Source organism: Panthera leo, chromosome B4, assembly GCF_018350215.1.
Source record: "Panthera leo isolate Ple1 chromosome B4, P.leo_Ple1_pat1.1, whole genome shotgun sequence".
Classification (NCBI taxonomy): Eukaryota; Metazoa; Chordata; class Mammalia; order Carnivora; family Felidae; genus Panthera; species Panthera leo.
In genome coordinates this window covers 138,259,618-138,276,616 of record NC_056685.1, presented here as the reverse complement: position 1 = coordinate 138,276,616, position 16,999 = coordinate 138,259,618, and the positions used below count along the sequence as shown (strand labels likewise).

General features: G+C 58.1%; 1 protein-coding gene across 4 annotated transcripts in view; it reads right to left on the bottom strand.

Annotated features, from left to right (window-relative positions):
• TBC1D22A (TBC1 domain family member 22A) overlaps positions 1–16,999 on the bottom strand; it is a 320,415-nt gene that overhangs the window by 289,045 nt on the left and 14,371 nt on the right. For 2 of the 4 annotated variants that reach the window (XM_042948144.1, XM_042948146.1), the window contains exons 2-4: positions 9,734–9,790; positions 8,606–8,934; positions 2,858–3,034 (exon numbers count right to left, since the gene is read on the bottom strand). In XM_042948144.1, coding sequence (XP_042804078.1) covers positions 2,858–3,034; positions 8,606–8,934; positions 9,734–9,790 — 563 coding nt within the window. The remainder of the gene's footprint in view (positions 1–2,857; positions 3,035–8,605; positions 8,935–9,733; positions 9,791–16,999) is intronic. The other 2 variants (XM_042948145.1, XM_042948147.1) reach the window with 2 other exon arrangements.

The window sequence follows — 16,999 nt, the reverse complement described above, 5'->3', positions numbered from 1 at the left end:
CCTGCCGCTACACACGAATCCAGTAATTGTTTAAATTTGAAAGCTTTGGTTTTAGCTTCTTGGTGTTAGATTTAATACTTAACTAGCAGGCTGAAGAGAGAAAAAGCTCAGAAGGCCACCAGCCCAACAAAAGAATCTCATTTGTACATGTTAACCTTTCATCCTGCCCGTACGCGGCCCCTCTGCCGACAGGCCGTGACCGCTTTGTTCCTAAGTAGGACTCTGGTTTCCCCAAGCCGCGTCCGTGACCACGTCCGTGAGAAGCCTGACGGGGGCCCCGATCCTGAACCAGAGCTGCACCTCCCGTCAGACCTAGCTCGTCTTCACCGACAACCTCCTCGCCGCCTACTGTTAGAGACCGCTTAGCTCAACCAGGGGGACGTGAGCAAACCACCCTGACTCGTCAGTGACCACACAGTGACCAGTACGTCAGTGCCCGGAAAATCAAGTTAAAGGGAGACGGCCCAAGGCAAACGAACCGGAACAAGGCACCGACCACACCGGTCGGCGTCCATCCTGTGCGGGCACGCTCTCGGGCACCGCACACGCATCGTCCCCTGGATCTGCACACCCGGCCCCGCCAGCGCCACGGGGAGGACCGACGAGGACAGCGGGGGCAGGACCGGGCTCGCTCCCTCCGGGGGCCGGAGAGCAGTGTCCTCAGCATCCCCACCCTCCCTCCGTGACTCGACCTCCCCGCACCGCCTCTGGGGCACAGCTGTGCTGGCGGGCTAGAAAAGCGAGTGGCTAAGGCATATCCTCAAACCCTGAGAGCGGACTCCTTCGCGCCAGGTCCACCTGACACCCCGTGGTGGGCTAGACCCCGGCCACCCAGCTGCCAGGCTCCCCTCTGCCGCACCCACACCCGGGATGCTCTACGAGTAGCCCGGTCATTAGCGTGGGGTCTGACAGGCTGTCCCCAAGCCCACTGTAGTAACAGCAGTGACGAGGCACAGTGACGAGTCCCGAGGCACCGCAGATAGGCAGGCCGCACAGCAGAGCACAGGCCGGGCGCTCCATCAGCACAAGCGCAGGAAATACACCGTGAAGTCCAAAGGCGTGGGCAGAGCAGCATTACCACGCGTGTGGAGAAAGAAAACTCGTCGTGCAAATGCGCAGACACCAAAGTCTCTCTCTAGAAATTACTTCTGAATTAGCAAAGGAAAAGAGGAACCTTCCAGCAGTGGAACGGACAGACGCCAACTTTACCAAGTGACCGGACGGGACTCATCCACTTGGGACAAACCAGTGGTAGCCTCCTGCCATGGCGACGAGACCACAAACCTCTTAGGTGACCTTCCTGCCAACGACGGGCCCGAATCTCACCCGCAGAAACGAGACGAGCCACGCTGACGGACACCACGGAAGAGCGGGCCTGCCCTCTTCCAAAACACCGACACCCGGGGACACGGCGCGAGGCTGGGACGCTGCTCCAGGCCGCCAGAGATGAGGGATGAGGAAGAAGACAGCCAGCGCGTCGCCGAGACGACAGGCACGATGCAAACGTGGGCCGTGGCGGAGAGAAGAGCGCCGTATCGACGTGCGCCGTCCCGACTCTGGCAACAGTGCTGTGGTTACACCCAGAGTCTCTGCGCTTGGAAAACACGCAGAGACAGACGTTCTCAGGAGGAAAGGGATGCGATGCGTCCAACAGACTCAAACTCCAACGTTTGGGAAAAACGCGCATACACACAAGCACACACACACAGAACGAAAAGGGGCAAAATGCAAACGACTGGGGAATTAACGTGGGTGTCGCCTGGACCGCTCTTGCAACTTTTTTGTAAATCTGAAATCACATGAAAATAGCAAGTGTAAAACATCACGTGCCTCCACCGTGTCTGGAAGATGGCACCCAGAAGTTGGCAGGCAGAGGCGGTGGGGGAGGCGGGCATTCCGCCGCACGTTCTTCGGTGCTGCGTGAATGTGTGACACGTGCACGCACAAAGCCATCAACAGAATGAGCACACAACCCTTCTGTGTGCAGGGGAACAACCCTTCTGCACGCAGAGGGGAGCACCTTGGTGGACAGGGCCGCTCGGCTTCCAGGCTCCGCCCACCCGGCCTCCCCCAGGCCCTGCAGCCCAGCCGCGTGCCTCGTGCGCCACCTGCTGGCCGAGTGGGACGCCGCCCGCCTTGGCGCGCCAGCCCCGGGGCCAGCCACCCTGGCACCTGCCCAGCTATGAGCCATCTCATGACGGCGGCCACATCCCGCCTTCCGGAGAGCGCCTGCATCCAGCGAGACGCCCCACGCGGAGGGACACTCCACAGAGACGAGACGTACAAAGGAAAGCTCACAGGCGGCAGGCAAGTGAACTCCAGCAGAGAGGTTTCAAGGCAAGAGCGTGCCTCAGAGCCCGTGCGGCTCCCATGGCCCCCACGCGGCTCCCATGGCCCCCGGGAACCAGGCTGGGACTGCACTGTCCCCTGCTGGCCTGCCCCCCGAGCACTGCCTTGGCTCCTCCCCCCCACGAGCACTCACGGCCTGTCACACACCACACCGACCCTGAGCCCCCAGAGGAAGGTGCGAGGTCAGCAGCAGTCACGACGCCGGTCACCAGCCCTGTGCCCCATGAACACTATGAAGAGCGGGGACGTCAGCCTGGCTGGTCCTGAGGAGCAAACGAGAGTGGCTCCAAAAGCCGAAGGAGCTCCACGGGGGCACAAAGGAGAAAGGACAGAAAATCCCAGATCAACCGCGCTGGGAGCAAGTTACCGAAACGCGTCTAAAGTAAAGCATAAGGACAAACGACTCTCCTCCTCGGGACTCGCTGGCAGGACAACACAAACAGACGTCCTCACGAGGTAACCCCAGAACGCGGCACAGCCACACGCCCTCCACCAGTGATGGACTTACCGAGGTCCGTGTTGGGACCGGCCAGAAGTTGCTTGAACTTGTCGAGCCGGGAGGCCTCTCTTTCACTTAACGCTGAGCTGCTGAGGGTGCTGGGGTCTGACGTCCCGCCAAGTGCGACGGTCACCGAGTGCGGCAGAGACTGGGACCTCTGCAAAGGGGCGGCGTCGCTGGCACTTTCTGCAGAGAGAGAGAGAGAGAGAGAGAGAGTGCGCGCACGCAGGGGGTGAGGACGGCCTCCCGGACGCCCCAGTGGCCATTCCCCATGAAGAAGGCCCCACCTGTGCCACTTTCCCTCGGTGAGCGCCACTGTGTCACCGCTGTCCCTTCCTCCCGTCACCGGGCAGTGCAGACCCGGGTTTCTTGGGCAATGAAATGAAACTAGAGGACGCCCACGATGCCCGGCCACCTCACCGGCGACACGGACACGCCCACGCAAAGGCAAAATGGTGATGCCCAGAAAACGTGCCTCAGGGCAGACCGACGGTCAGGGTCCTCCAAAGCAGGCCTGCCAGGCGTACCAGGCGACACCGCCCGAGGACCTGTTGACACCGAGCAAGGATGCGGGTCCCCCGGGCCTGAGCATGGAAGGAAACCACCGAGTCACACGTGGAGGGGAACAAGGCCCACAAACGCACTGAGGACTCCCGGATCTCCCCACGCCCCATGGGGGAGGTGGGGCAGGGACCCTCACCAAGAGAAAGCTCAGGAAGCAAGAGCCCACCACACGTAGGGGAGGGGCAGCGGCTGCGGGCCTGCCCGGCCCTCACCCAGAGTACCTACCACCACGCGCGAAGGCCCAGCGACCCCGCGACTGGACGCACAGGACCGAGGTGAAGCAGTGCACGAAACCCAGCAAGCCAGGACCGGGAACAGCCACAGGAGAGAGCCCGAGGCCCAACAGGCCACTCACAAAGAGCCACCGGGACCAACAGGGGCCCACGAGCAAACGCAGTGACGGGTGCACACCCCCAGGTCTAAATACCACCGAGGGTTCACACCTTCCAAAAATGAGATTTAAAGCAGAGGGATAAATAAGCTCCAGGAAATGAAATGGGGCCAGGGACAGACACGTGAAGCGTGCATGCCGGCTGCTGGCAGCGGCTGGAGGACCCCCACTGTCCCTCCCGTCGGCAGAGCGGACCCATCACCCTAAAAACCCAGATGGGGAAGGCTTCACACAGAAACCCTCAGGCCACGGGGCAGCAAGGCGGCCCACGGCCTCTGGGCAGAGTCCGGCCCAGTCAGGCTTCCAGAAAAGCCCACAGAAGTGGGCGCCATGGTGAGAGCACCTCCCGGCGCCTCCTTCACCTGCAGGAGGCGTCCCGCTGGCCCACCTCGGGGAGGGCTCTGCAGGGGGAGGGAACGGGGAGGGTAGTGGCGGGATGTTCAGACCCCCCCCCCCAACACCGCCACCCTCAGAATCTATCACCGAGCTACGTGTCATGATTCTTTAGGAAAAACAACGGGCAGAAAGAACAGTCCCCCTTCTATCGCAGAACTAAGCGTGCTGATCTCACTCCTCTGCGACCGGACAGGATCAGTGCGATTTATGAGGACACGTGACAAGGGGCACCTGGGTGGCTCGGTCAGTTAAGTGTCTGGTTCTCGATTTCGGCTCAGGTCACGATCTCACGGTTCTTGAGTTCAAGCCCCACATTGAGGATACGTGAGGACCACTGACTCCTGCACGGAGCACACATCCGGTCACTCTACGATGGGGCAGGTGGGGTCTGGAAGGCACAGCGACGGCAGGTCCCCCCAGGAAGCCGGAAGGCCGACAGCCAGGTCCCCCTGCTACCGTGAGTGGCAAACGCGTCGGCCTCCCCCCTCCGGGGCCCCTCGGAGCGGGTCTAACCTTCACCAGTCAGGGCCCACCCACCACCCGCTCGCAGCTCAGTCACGGTCAGCGACCGACACCGACCTCACCTGGCCGTGCCCCCTTCCCGGCAGACACGCACCTTGCCACGAAGCCAGCGGCAGCCTAAATCGAGCAAGTGCGCCTGACTCCAGGTCTAGATCTCTCAGGTGTTTGCTCAGGAAGGCAGGACGGCCTAGAGGTAAAGAACAGGCACCGGGAAGGCCAGCCTGAGAGCGCCACGCGGCACAGCACTGAATTTTCAGGCCGCCGTCTCTCAGGGGCAGACACTGAGCAGGTGACGTGCGTGCCCCACGGTGACGCGCCGTAAAGGCACGGGCGCCCGACACGAATGCTGGCCGTGGCAAGGACAAGCAGCGCTCCGAGCAGACCGTGCCCCGTGGAATGCAGCGTCCCGGGCTTTCCCAATGGCACAGCACCGCGCCACGCACACTCTCGTCACATGGAATTCACAGGTCCCTCACCTGAACAGCGGCCGTGTGGCCCATGCAGGGACGAGGGTGGGGCGGGGTGTGGAGGCAGGGACAGCACGTGGTCACCAGGCCCCGAGGACAGCCCCGCGTACCTCAGCAACATTTACGGAATGAGCCGGTACAGCAAGGGGAAACAAAGGGAGTGGGACGTGGTCCCTGCCCTCGGGGAACCCGCAAAGCATACAGATGAAGCGTGAAGACGGACGCGACCCCACAGGGAAGCCAGCCGACCCGGCACCTCCCCGCCAGAGCCCGGAGCCTCACCCTCCCGGAAACCCTACGGATCTCACCTCCTCTCTGAAACCTTCCATGATATGCCCCTGGCCCTCCTCAACAAGACAAACCCGGGACTTCTACACCCGGGTGCTTCTGGGTCCCATCCACCACCCTGAGGCCCCGTCCCGCTCTCGGAGGTGAAAGACTCACCTCCTCGCGTCTCCCCACTAGACTCCCACCAGGTGCCAGTCGACACCTCCGCGCGGGGCCCGGTCGAGCAGGAACGAGCACCGATGTGTCCATCTTGGCGCGGACACAGAGTGAGCCATCCCGACGACAAACGGGCCACCAAGGGGACTGGACACAGGCCCATGGGTTCTGCCCGCCACTGCCAGCCCCCCGGGGGGGTCAGCTCCCTAAGGGGCCACCTCGGCACTGCGTATGGGCGCGGGGGGCTTGGGGGGGGGGGGGCAGCCAGCCCTGGTCTCCGCCCACTCCACGCCAGGAGCAGCCACTCCCTGCCCCAGATGCCACAACCAGCAAAGTCCCCTGGGGCTGGACTCGCCGGTGGACAGGCCCCACCCTAGGCAGTGAGGCCGGCGGCTGGCGGCAGGCCCTGGAGTCAGACGCCGGGGGCTTGAGCCCTGCGCCACACCACGCAGACCGCCACTCCGGGCAAGCCGTGTGACTTCTCCGTGCCTCCCCCGTAAACTCGCTCCTACAGCAGCTGCAGAGTCTGCCGGGGTCCGCCCATGATGAGGGCCCACCACAGGCCTTGCCACGTGGCCATGGCGGACAGTCCACGAATGCCGGCTGCTATCGTGACACGGGGGTTTTCACCCAGAGCAGACAAAGGAAAGACGTTGCACTCCCACGCAGGGGGAGGCAGGGGGAGGCAGGGGGAGGCAGGGGGAGGCAGGGGGAGGCAGAGGGAGGCAGAGGGAGGCAGGGGGAGGCAGGGGGCAGTTGCAGTTATCGGCCCCCGCCCCCAGCACGAGCCGCCAGGAGCACCTTCCACTTGGCTTTTACAGGAGGCGGCCACGCCAAGGCCCCCCACCCTGGCTGGACCCAACCGTGCACGTGGCCACAGGCTGAATGCTCTGCACCCCGAAGTTCGTACATTGAAGTCCTGCCCCCCGACGGGATGGTGTTAGGAAGAAGGGCCTCTGGGAGGTGATCGGGTTTAGAGGAGGTCAGGAGGCTGGGGTTCCCACGGTGGCATGAGCGCTCTCGTAAGAGTCACAAGACAGTGGGTCTCCCCCTCTGGTCCCCCCAACGTGGGGATACCGCCATCCGCACCCAAAGAGGGCCTTCTGCCAGGATCCAACCATGTTGGTGGCCTGATCTCAGACTTCCAGCCTCCAGAACTCTGTTCATACTCCATCTGGTCTATGGGATTCTCGCTACAGCCACCCCACTGACCAACACCGGCCCCACATCTCTGGGGTGCTGAGGCCCCCTCCAGCAACTGCTCGGACGGCGGGTATTACAGAGGCTCTACCCAGGCCCCCCGAGACGTGAGAAGATGCCTCAATGGCTCGCATCAGCACAGCAAAGGGCAGAGGAGCACGGGGTGCCCGCCCACAGCAAGAGGTGCGTAGGCTGAGGGTGCGCAGGGGGACGGTCAGAAGGCAGGGGGCAGTCAGTGCAGGGGGTGGTCAGCACGTAGGAGGCAGTCAGTGCAGGGGGTGGTCAGTGCAGGGACAGTGAGTGCAGGGGCGGTTAGTGCAGGGGCAGTTAGTATGGGGGGCGGTCAGCACGCAGGGGAGGTCAGTGCAGGGGGCAGTCAGTGCAGAGGGTGGTCAGCACGTAGGGGGCAGTCAGTGCAGGGGGTAGTCAATGCAGGAGGTGGTCAGTGCGGGGGCGGTCAGTGCAGAGGCGGTCAGTGCAGGGGTGGTTAGTGGGGGGGCAGTCAGCGCAGGGGGCGGTCAGCATGTAGGGGGCGGTCAGTGCGCAGGGGGGTGGTGCGCATGCAGGAGCCGGTCAACGCACGCAGGCCGAGGGCGCACAGGGACGGTCCATCGGTCACAGGGAGTCCCAACCCACTTGTGGAAGCCCTACCCGGACTTTCATGTTCAGGCTCAAATACTTTGAAGTTCACTCTATTTTAGAAAAAAATAGTTTAGATTCCAATACGCAAACTGATCACCACACTCTCACCTAAGGAGACTTGTGGCATCTCAAAAGTTAATCAACCCGTGGGAAGGGTTTCTGAAGACAGGCCAGGTACGGACACAAGCTCCGGGTGTGCCGGAAGGGAAACCTGAGGCCGCCCTCACCAGCGTAAGGGGACAAGCCTGGGAGGGGGAGCCAGTGAGGGCGTGGTCGCACTGGCCCCTCTGCTGCCGGTGCCCACGCCTCCCTCCCTCACCTTCTCAGAAAGGCGCCCCGAGGCCTCACCTGTGATTCCGCCCCAGGGTCCTGCCTGCTCTCACGACCGTGCCCCGCCTCTATTTTGACCTTTGGCTCTTGTCACCTCCCCGCACACTCCGTGCCTCCTTGCTGATCATGAATAGGTCGGTGTCTGTCCCCACCCCCCCCCACCCCCCCCACCCCCCCCACCCCCCCGCCAGAACGCGCTCCAGGGCAAGGACTCCCCTGGGGGCCGCCAAGCCCTGAGAGCGGTGCCTGAACCATCCCAGAAGCTCGTCAAATACCTGCTGTCTTACATCACAGGCCCCCGAAAACAAAAAGAACCACAGTAACCACAGCAATCTCGAGAAAGGCCACGGAGAGCCAGGCACAGGGTACCAGACACACACCGATCCCATCCTTCAGTTTATAACCTGAACTCACCACTCCAAACCCCGGACCCCACCCCAGCCCCACCCCCATGTGTACCTGACCCCGGGGCAGGGGATCGCTGGAAGCTGCCGACAGAGGTGCAGGCTCTGAACGTGCCAGCAGCCTGGCCCCTCGGCTGCAAATGTCACCCCCGGAACAACCGGGGTGCACTTAGGAGGGAGACGGGGTCCCCCGGGGCCTTGCACTAGCCACGTCTCCCACGACCAGCCACAAAAGCCACATACCCTGCCCCTGCACTCGGAGGAGAGAAGCGCTCAGCTGGGAGGGCAAAGAAAAGTCCACCGCGGGCACGCAGGGAGCTCCTGCCGCACCCAGAACGGAACCCGCCTAATCTCCCACAGGGAGAGGACTCCGGCCCCTTCTCTCTCAGAAACGCACCCCGTCTGCTCGGTGCCCCCATCCCACCTGCAGGACAGGATGTGTGGCTCTCGCTGACGGACTTCACCAGCCGGAGGTCACCGCTCGGCACCGCGGGAGGCTCGGGCGGCCTGCGGCGCTCCTGCCGCTGGCTGTGGTTGCGCAGGACGCGGTTGGCCGTCTCCATGACCACCTCGGTGTTCAGGCTCTCGGCCGCCATGGCCAGGAGCTCATCGTCGTCTTCGCTGGCGTCCCAGGCGTCGCTGGTGTTGCTCTCAAACTCCTGGAAGGTGCTGGTCCTCCTGGCCTTCACCGGTGTGGTGGGCACCTTGGGCGTGGCCTTGAGCAGGCTGCGAAGCAAAGGCAGGTCTTTGCTTGTCCTCCCGGAGGCCCGAGAGGATCCCCCCCAGATCCCGTCAGGAAGGAGCCCCCCGGTGGGACAGTGCACACGTGAGGGTTCCACTTCAGCTGAGCTGAGGGTAAAGCTGAGGGTAAAAGCAAACACGATCCAAAGAAGCATCCAGAAGAAGACTCGTAAGGATTTAGCGGCAGGAAGGAGAGGCTTTCGAGGGCCAGTCACGCTGAGCAGCCTCGGCCCTCGTACGGAACCGATTTGGGAGCAAACGCAGCAATGCACAGTAAGGACACTCAGACCTGCTCCCCAAACCTCCCGCTGGCCGGTGCCTGCAAACCTCCCGGGGAGGCTGTCCACAGAACACAGGCCTCTGGTACGCGGACCTGGAGAGAGCACAGCTTCCACAAGGTCCTTAAACAAGGACAGCGCGGTCCTGCGGGGCCACAGTGCCTCTCGCGTGCCTCTGGGGCAGAGCCCAGACCCAGGGGCACAGCAGGCCCCAGGCGGCCGCGCAGAGTGCGGCCAAGGGCGAGGAAGTAAACCCACCGCCGTGAGCCAGGCCCTGCCCCACCAGCTCAGGGGGTGCCAGCCCCGGGCTCTCCCGCACAGGCTCCCCCACCTCGGGCCGGGCTTCCAAGTCTGCCTTCCTCCAGAGGACGGGCCGTGCGAGGCCCCGACACGTGTCTGCGGAAGGGAAGACCGCTCGCCTCCCCCTCAGGAATCCCAGGGAGCCGGAGGGCCACCACGGCGCCCAAGAGCGTGCCTAAAGCAGCCTGAGTCCAGGCCTCACTTACGTGCCATGTAACAGTGGGTCGAAGGGGGGGTGCTGGGCGCCATACACATGCTGGATGCTGTTTAAAAAAGAGAAGGGAGACCGGTTAGCTTCTCTTCCGCCTCCCCGAGAGCCCACCACTGACTCAGGAAAAGGACCAGTTCCCAGCGACCCACACACGAGCCTGAGGGCAGCAACTCTCCATCAGCTGCCACGGGTCCCAAGGGCCCGTCCGGGAGGGATGAATGGTGCCACACAAGCCCGCACGCACAAACAACGGGCATTCAGCCCGCCCTGCAAATGGCCTCGGCCCGGGGCCCCAGGCAGCACCGGTGACGAGGCCACAGAGGGCTGGGGGCTACTCCCAAAGCTCCGGCAGCCTCTGCTCTCCGGCCGGGTGCCACCGGCAGGACTTAGCCCTGATGACCACATGCCCATCTGGAAATTCTCACCTGGTACCACTCTGTCTAAAGACAAAACGCAGAATTACAAAGAGAAGATAAATGTAGTTTTGTAGGGGCGCCTGGGAGGCTCAGTCGGTTGAGCGTCCGACTTCAGCCCGGGTCACGATCTCACGGTCCGTGAGTTCGAGCCCCACATCGGGCTCTGTGCCGACAGCTCAGAGCCTGGACCTGCTTCAGATTCTGTGTCTCCCCCTCTCTCTGTCCCTCCCCTGCTCACGCTCTGTCTCTTTCTTTCAAAAATAAACATTAAAAAAATTTTTTTTAATTAAAAAACATAGTCTTTTAAAGACGTAATAGTCTTATCGTAAAACTCCTTGGCTCATCAGAATAAACTTGGAAAATGGCAGGCGAGCAGGGTGGTCAGCTGAGCAGCCCGACCCACACCCCCTCCTCCTGGGCCGGGGGGGCTTCCAGCCGGGAAGGCCAGGTGACCCAGCGCAGGTGAGTCAGAGGTAGCGCAGCCCCTCCTGGTTTCACGGCACACACCCCTGGCCCGCAGCCGTTCCCTCTCTTCCTGCCTGGAACTCAGGCGGGAGGCCTCGAGATTCCTCGGCCTTCGTGCCACGGTGAGAAACAACCTTGAGATACGGACCAGCCCGGAACGCGGCCGAACAGGGAGATGAGAGAGCGCAGTCCACCCGTCCGCCCCCCTCGGGCTCCCACTTACATGAAACAAACAGAGCCCGTTCTTCCAGCCGCTAGCAGGGAGACCTCCTGTCACCGTCCGCACACAAGAGACAACCACAGTAACACTGACACAGCAGCCGGCTGGCGGTGCGCACACGCGAAAACAAAGGCAGACGCCGGGGCGTTTCACGCAAAGAAGAATGTTTTCATTTTTAAATTTTTTTTTTTCAACATTTTTTTATTTATTTTTGGGACAGAGAGAGACAGAGCATGAACGGGGGAGGGTCAGAGAGAGAGGGAGACACAGAATCGGAAACAGGCTCCAGGCTCCGAGCCGTCAGCCCAGAGCCTGACGCGGGGCTCGAACTCACGGACCGTGAGATCGTGACCTGGCTGAAGTCGGACGCTTAACCGACTGCGCCACCCAGGCGCCCCAATGTTTTCATTTTTAAAGACAGAATGCAAGCCTACCTTTTTCGCTCAGCAACATGCCATGACCCTTTCCCCGTATCGTTACCTTTCAATTTACGTAAATGCATTTATTGACCTTATATTTATTGACCTTATATATGACCTTATATTGACCTTTGATACGTGCGAAAACATACACGCGCCCTATCAGATTCAAAAACGTGATGAGAAGGGCACAAATTTCTCTGCCACTCCTTGTAAACCTGTAATTACTTCCAACGTTTGACAGGTTTTAAAAGTGGTAACAGCAGAATGAGTGCCAGGTGACCCATGCCCGCTCCACCTCCCTGGACAGCATCACCTTTAACCTCGCTGTCCCACCGCATAACTGCGTCGTAACCGAAGCGCTGCCCACCGTGATGCGTACTGTCCACACGGCAGCCGGGGGGACGAACAAATCACTGCCGATTTTATGGGAGAAAAGGGCTCCCAACGCTGCCTGTGTGTCCCCCCAGTCATTCAGAAGGTTAAACAATTTTGAAACCCTTTTGTTCGCTTGTGCTACTCCATTCAGTAAACCGCCTACTCGGGCCCTTTGTCCGTCGTTCCAAGAGGGCGTTCGCCGTCTTCCTACTGCACCCTAAAAACCTTTTTGGAAACAGAGGATTTCTTGTCATTCAGGCAGTGTGGCTGGCAGAACAGTGGCCCCTAAAGACATCGTAATCCCAGAACCTGTGAATGTGTCCCCTCACACGGCACAGGGGGCTCTGCACACGCAATCAAACACATAAATGTCGGGTGTAGCCTGGGCGAGCCAGGTGGGCCCGATCCGATCACAAGTCCTTAAAAGCCTTCCCGCCCTCTGAGAGGGAGCGAGGCCATGAAGAATGCTCAGATCAAGGCTACACTGCTCACTACGAAGATGGTGAAGGGGGGCCACGAGCCAAGGCTCGTGGGAAGCCTCTAGAAGCCGGAGAGAGGAAGGAAACGCCTTCTCCCTGGAACCTCCAGAAAGCCCTGCCAACACCTTCCTTTTAGCCCACCAACCCCAGGTCAGACTTCTGACCTCCAGAACCGTAAGATAATTCGTGGGTATTATAAGCCAACGGGTTTGTGGTGATCTGTCACAGCAGCAAGAGAAAGCCAGAACGTAGAACAGAATGGTGACAGACAAGGTGACAAATCCGTCTGCCTGGTTTGTGGAAGCTCAAAGGTCTATGTTGGTAAGTCAACCTCACTTTCATGCTTTACCCAGGGCTCTGCTCTGACGACTATACCCCAAAAGGACCACCCCAGGGGCACGGGGGTCTCAGGTGGTTGAGAGGCTGACTCTTGATTTCAGCTCGGGTCATGATCCCAGGGTCGTGGGATTGAGCCCCGTGTTGGGCTCCATGACGAGTGTGGAGCCTGCTTGGGATTCTCAATCTCTCTCTATCTCTCTCTCTCTCTCTCTCTCTCTCTCTCTCCCCCAGCCCCCAACCTCTTTTCCTCGCTCACACACTCTAAGATTAAAAACAAAGGCCCACCCCCACTGTCTCAGCCCATTCCAACCCTAACAAACACACCACACATGGGGCAGCAGCTTATAAGCAAAGGCATTTATTCCTCACGGTTCTGGAGGCCGGAAGTCCAAGATCAAAGCACTTCCGGACTGCAGAAGGTGCCGCCTCACTGTGTCCTCACCCGGCAGGCGGCTGGCTGCGATGGCACAGGCGAAGGGGCAGGGGACGGGGCAGGGGAGGTCCCTGGGGTGTCTTTTATAAAGGCCCTAATCCCACCCCGGTGGGTGGGGGACACCTCCACCCTCAGGACCTCCCCACCCCCCAAAGGCCCCGCCTCCTAACACCCTCACTCTGGGGGTCAGGGCTTCCCATGGGTTTAGGAATTAGGAAGCACAGGAACGTTCAGCCACCAGACCTACCGAGCCGGCGTAAGTATTCCACCGTATCCTCATGGTTTCGTTTCTTACCCTTAAGTTTTCAGCCACCTAGAATTTCTTTTATTTTGCTATGTACTGTGTAAGAAAACTGTTTTTAAAAAATAATCAACTGTTCCAATGCAATTTGTCAAAAACCTATCCTTTTCACCACTGGTTTGAGGACACCATCTTCGAAATGCGGCATTTATACTGGGTCATTTTTTCAGCCGTCCATCCGTTCCTCCACTCCTGTGCCTGTGGCACAGCACTTCAATTACATAAAATATTCCCTTTTAAAAGGGGCGCCTAGGTGGCTCAGTCGGTTGGGCGTCTGACTCCGGCTCAGGTCACGATCTCGCGGTCCGTGGGTTCGAGCCCCGCGTCGGGCTCTGTGCTGACAGCTCAGAGCCTGGAGCCTGCTTCGGATTCTGTGTCTCCCTCTCTCTCTGCCCCTCTCCTGCTTGTGCTGTCTCTCCGTCTCTCTCTCAAAAATAAATAAACACTGAAAACAATTTTTTTTATCGTTCCCTTTTATATCCTAAAATTTTTCGGCAGAATTTAATAAACATTTGAAAGCTACCACCTTGTGACGGGCATTACGGGGAGTCCCAGGCAGGCAAAGACAAGCACACAGCACTACAAACTCTTAAGAACGTTGAAGTTTACTTACAAAGATAAAAAAGTGAATTGGCATTTATAATGTTCTATGAGAACAAACACGTGGTGAACCGGAACATTGTTCGACGGAATAGTATTTGGTTATGAAACGAGTGCCGACGCTACAGGAAGAACGTTGAAAACATTACGCTAAGTGGCAGAAGCCAGTCGTATAAAACACCTATTACATGACCCCAGTTATGTGACATGCCTAGAACGGAAATCTATGGAGACAGAAGGCAGGTTAGTGGTTGCTTGGGGTGAGGGATGGGGAGCTGGGGTGACAGCCAAAGAGTACAGGGCTTCTTTTTGAGGTGATAAACACTCTGATATTGACAGTGGTGATGGTTACGGGAAGTCTTTGGATACACCGCAAAACCACTGAATCTCACCCTTCAAATGAGTGAGTGGTGTCCCATGTGAATTTTTTTTTAATTTTTCAAATGTTTATTTTTGACAGAGAGAGACAGAGGGGGAGAGAGAGAGAGCGCGCATGAGTGGAGGAGGGGCAGAGAGAGAGAGAGAGGGAGACACAGAATCCGATTCAGTCTCCCGGTTCCGAGCTGTCAGCACAGAGCCCGACGTGGGGCTCAAACCCACGAACCGCGAGATCATGACCTGAGCCGAAGTCGGACACTTAACCGACTAAGCCACCCAGGCGCCCCTGTCCCATGTGAATTTAAACGGGTGAACGACATTGTATGTGAATCTGAATAAACATATCATCTTTTTGAAAGGCAACACAGCTTCCAGCTGGTTCTCTCGGGTTCTCTCCCGGAACCCAGCCACCATGCTCTGAAGAAGCCCAGACTTGCCACAGGGGGAGCCCACATGTAAGCACCAGAGCCAACGGCTTGAGATGAGGTCCCAGCAGATGGCCAGCATCAACTGCGACACGCGTGAGTGACCAGCCTTCTTCTGATTTCCCTCCCAGCCGCTGGACCTTCCGGTGACACCCGAGACACCATGAAACAGAGACGAGCCATCCCCACTGTGACTGGTCTGAATGAACTCCTGACCCTGATCCCTGACAGAACCCGTGGGCTCCTTTTCAAGGAAACCTATCAGCCTGCCTGGATTAAACACAACCTCTCTGTCATGGTCACGGTCCCTTTCCTGAAATATCCTGGAGGCCTCCCTGACCTTGGTACAAAGTCTCCAATTTTGGGGCTCCTGGGTGGCTCAGGCTGGTAAGCGTCCAACTCTTGATCTCGGCTCAGGTCACGATCTCACAGTTCATGAGATCAAACCCACACCAGCATGGAGCCTGCTTGGGATTCTCTCTCCCCCCCACTCTGCCCCTCCAGTGCACACTCGCTTGCCCTCTCTCTCTCAAAAATAAATAAACATAAGAAAGAAAGAAAGAAAGAAAGAAAGAAAGAAAGAAAGAGAAAAGGAAAGAAAGAAAGAGAAAAGAAAAGAGAAAGAAAGAAAAGAGAAAAGAGAAAAAGAAAAGAGAAAAAGAAAGAGAAAAGAAGAGAAAAGAAGAGAAAAGAAGAGAAAAGAAAAGAAAGAAAGAAAGAAAGAAAGAAAGAAAGAAAGAAAAAAGGAAAGAAAGAAAGAGAAAAGAGAAAGAAAGAAAAAAGAGAAAAAGAAAGAGAAAACGAAAAGAAAAGAAAAGAAAAGAAAAGAAAAGAAAAAGAAAGAAAGAAAGAAAGAAAGAAAGAAAGAAAGAAAGAAAAAGAAAAAAGAAAGTCGGTCAGTCTCCAGTCTTAGAATCAAAGGGCCTGGGTTCAAGTCCTAGGTCCAATAAGGACGAGCCGGCACAGTGCTAACCCAGTAACTGCTGAGCTCTAGCTCCCTCGTCCCAGACCTAAGAACACGTAAAAAAGGGGCCGGCCATGGATGACAGCGGCCTGAGTGTCACAGAGTGACCCACAGACCGCACCCACCAGTACCCTCAATCCACTTTGTTCCCCTGAACCACTCCCTATGTCTCAACACGCGCACACAGCTCACAGCCAGCAGGCAGTGGTCTCGGCCTACTGCGAGCACGTCGTTTCCCCCGAGTCCTGCCCTTTACCGCACACCTCGGGCCCCTCCCCTCCCGGGACAGCGCACACACATGAATTCTGCACAGGCACCCCACTTGTGCTTAGTGAGCAGAAAATGTTCCAACAAAGTTCAGGTTCAGATTAAAAGGCATCACTTTTTATCTTATTAAAATTGCATTTTTATCTGCTCTTGCGTAGCTAAAAAGAAAAACAGGCTTCGGCTAAAACCATTTTAAAAGAAAAAATAGCAGCTAACATACCCACCTCATTTCACATAATGAAATTGTTCTTTAAAAAATATGTTAACCAATAAGCTTTTTAATAAACTGCACTGCTCTGAAACACTACAGTAACTCGCTGCTTTAGAGAGGACCCTAGTGATTCCTGAGGAAAAGCAGATACACACGACAACGCCACTCCCAGGTACACACCGTGGGAAACCCTGGCATAAGGACACGGGAGACAGATTCCACAACATCGGTGATACTACAAAGAAAAGAAAAATTTAAGAAAACCCTAGATGTCCATGATCAATTGAATGACGAATAAGCAAACGGGAACATATACATTTAACAGGAGTACCAGCCACAACAGACAGGAAGAACGACAAGCATCAGGTTGGTAAGCTTCATAAACATACCACTGAAGAGTAACTTGAATACAGACAGTATGACATCATTTACAGAACGTGTTTTCTTAATGTTTATCTCTTTTTGAGAGAGACAGAGAGACAGAGCTCAAGCGGAAAAGGGGCAGAGAGGGCTCCAGGCTCCGAGCTGTCAGCACAGAGCCCAACGCGGGGTCTCAACTCACAAACCACGAGATCGTGACCTGAGCTGGAGTCGGACGCTTACCCGACTGAGCCACCCAGGCGCCCCGTTTATACAAAGTTTTAAAAACGGAAAATGAAACTCATTTTGGATACGTGTACGAGTGGTCAAAACTCCTACTGCGCGCAAGGAAAACAAATTCAGAATAGTGACAGTGGGTAGGGGTGAGTGGAGAGGGGAGCTGGGTCCAGGGACAGAATCCAGTGGCTTCAACTCTACACGTGTAACAGCTTATTCCTCACACCGGGTGGCGGGCCTGGCGTGCTCCCCGCGAGGCTGCCAGGAGCTCTGTCTCTGCCACCCAGAGGGCCAGAAGGCGGAGCGCTCCTCAAGGACGCGTTCCTGGCCAGCCCCGGGCCCGCCCGGCCACCCCTGTTCTGGCTGCAC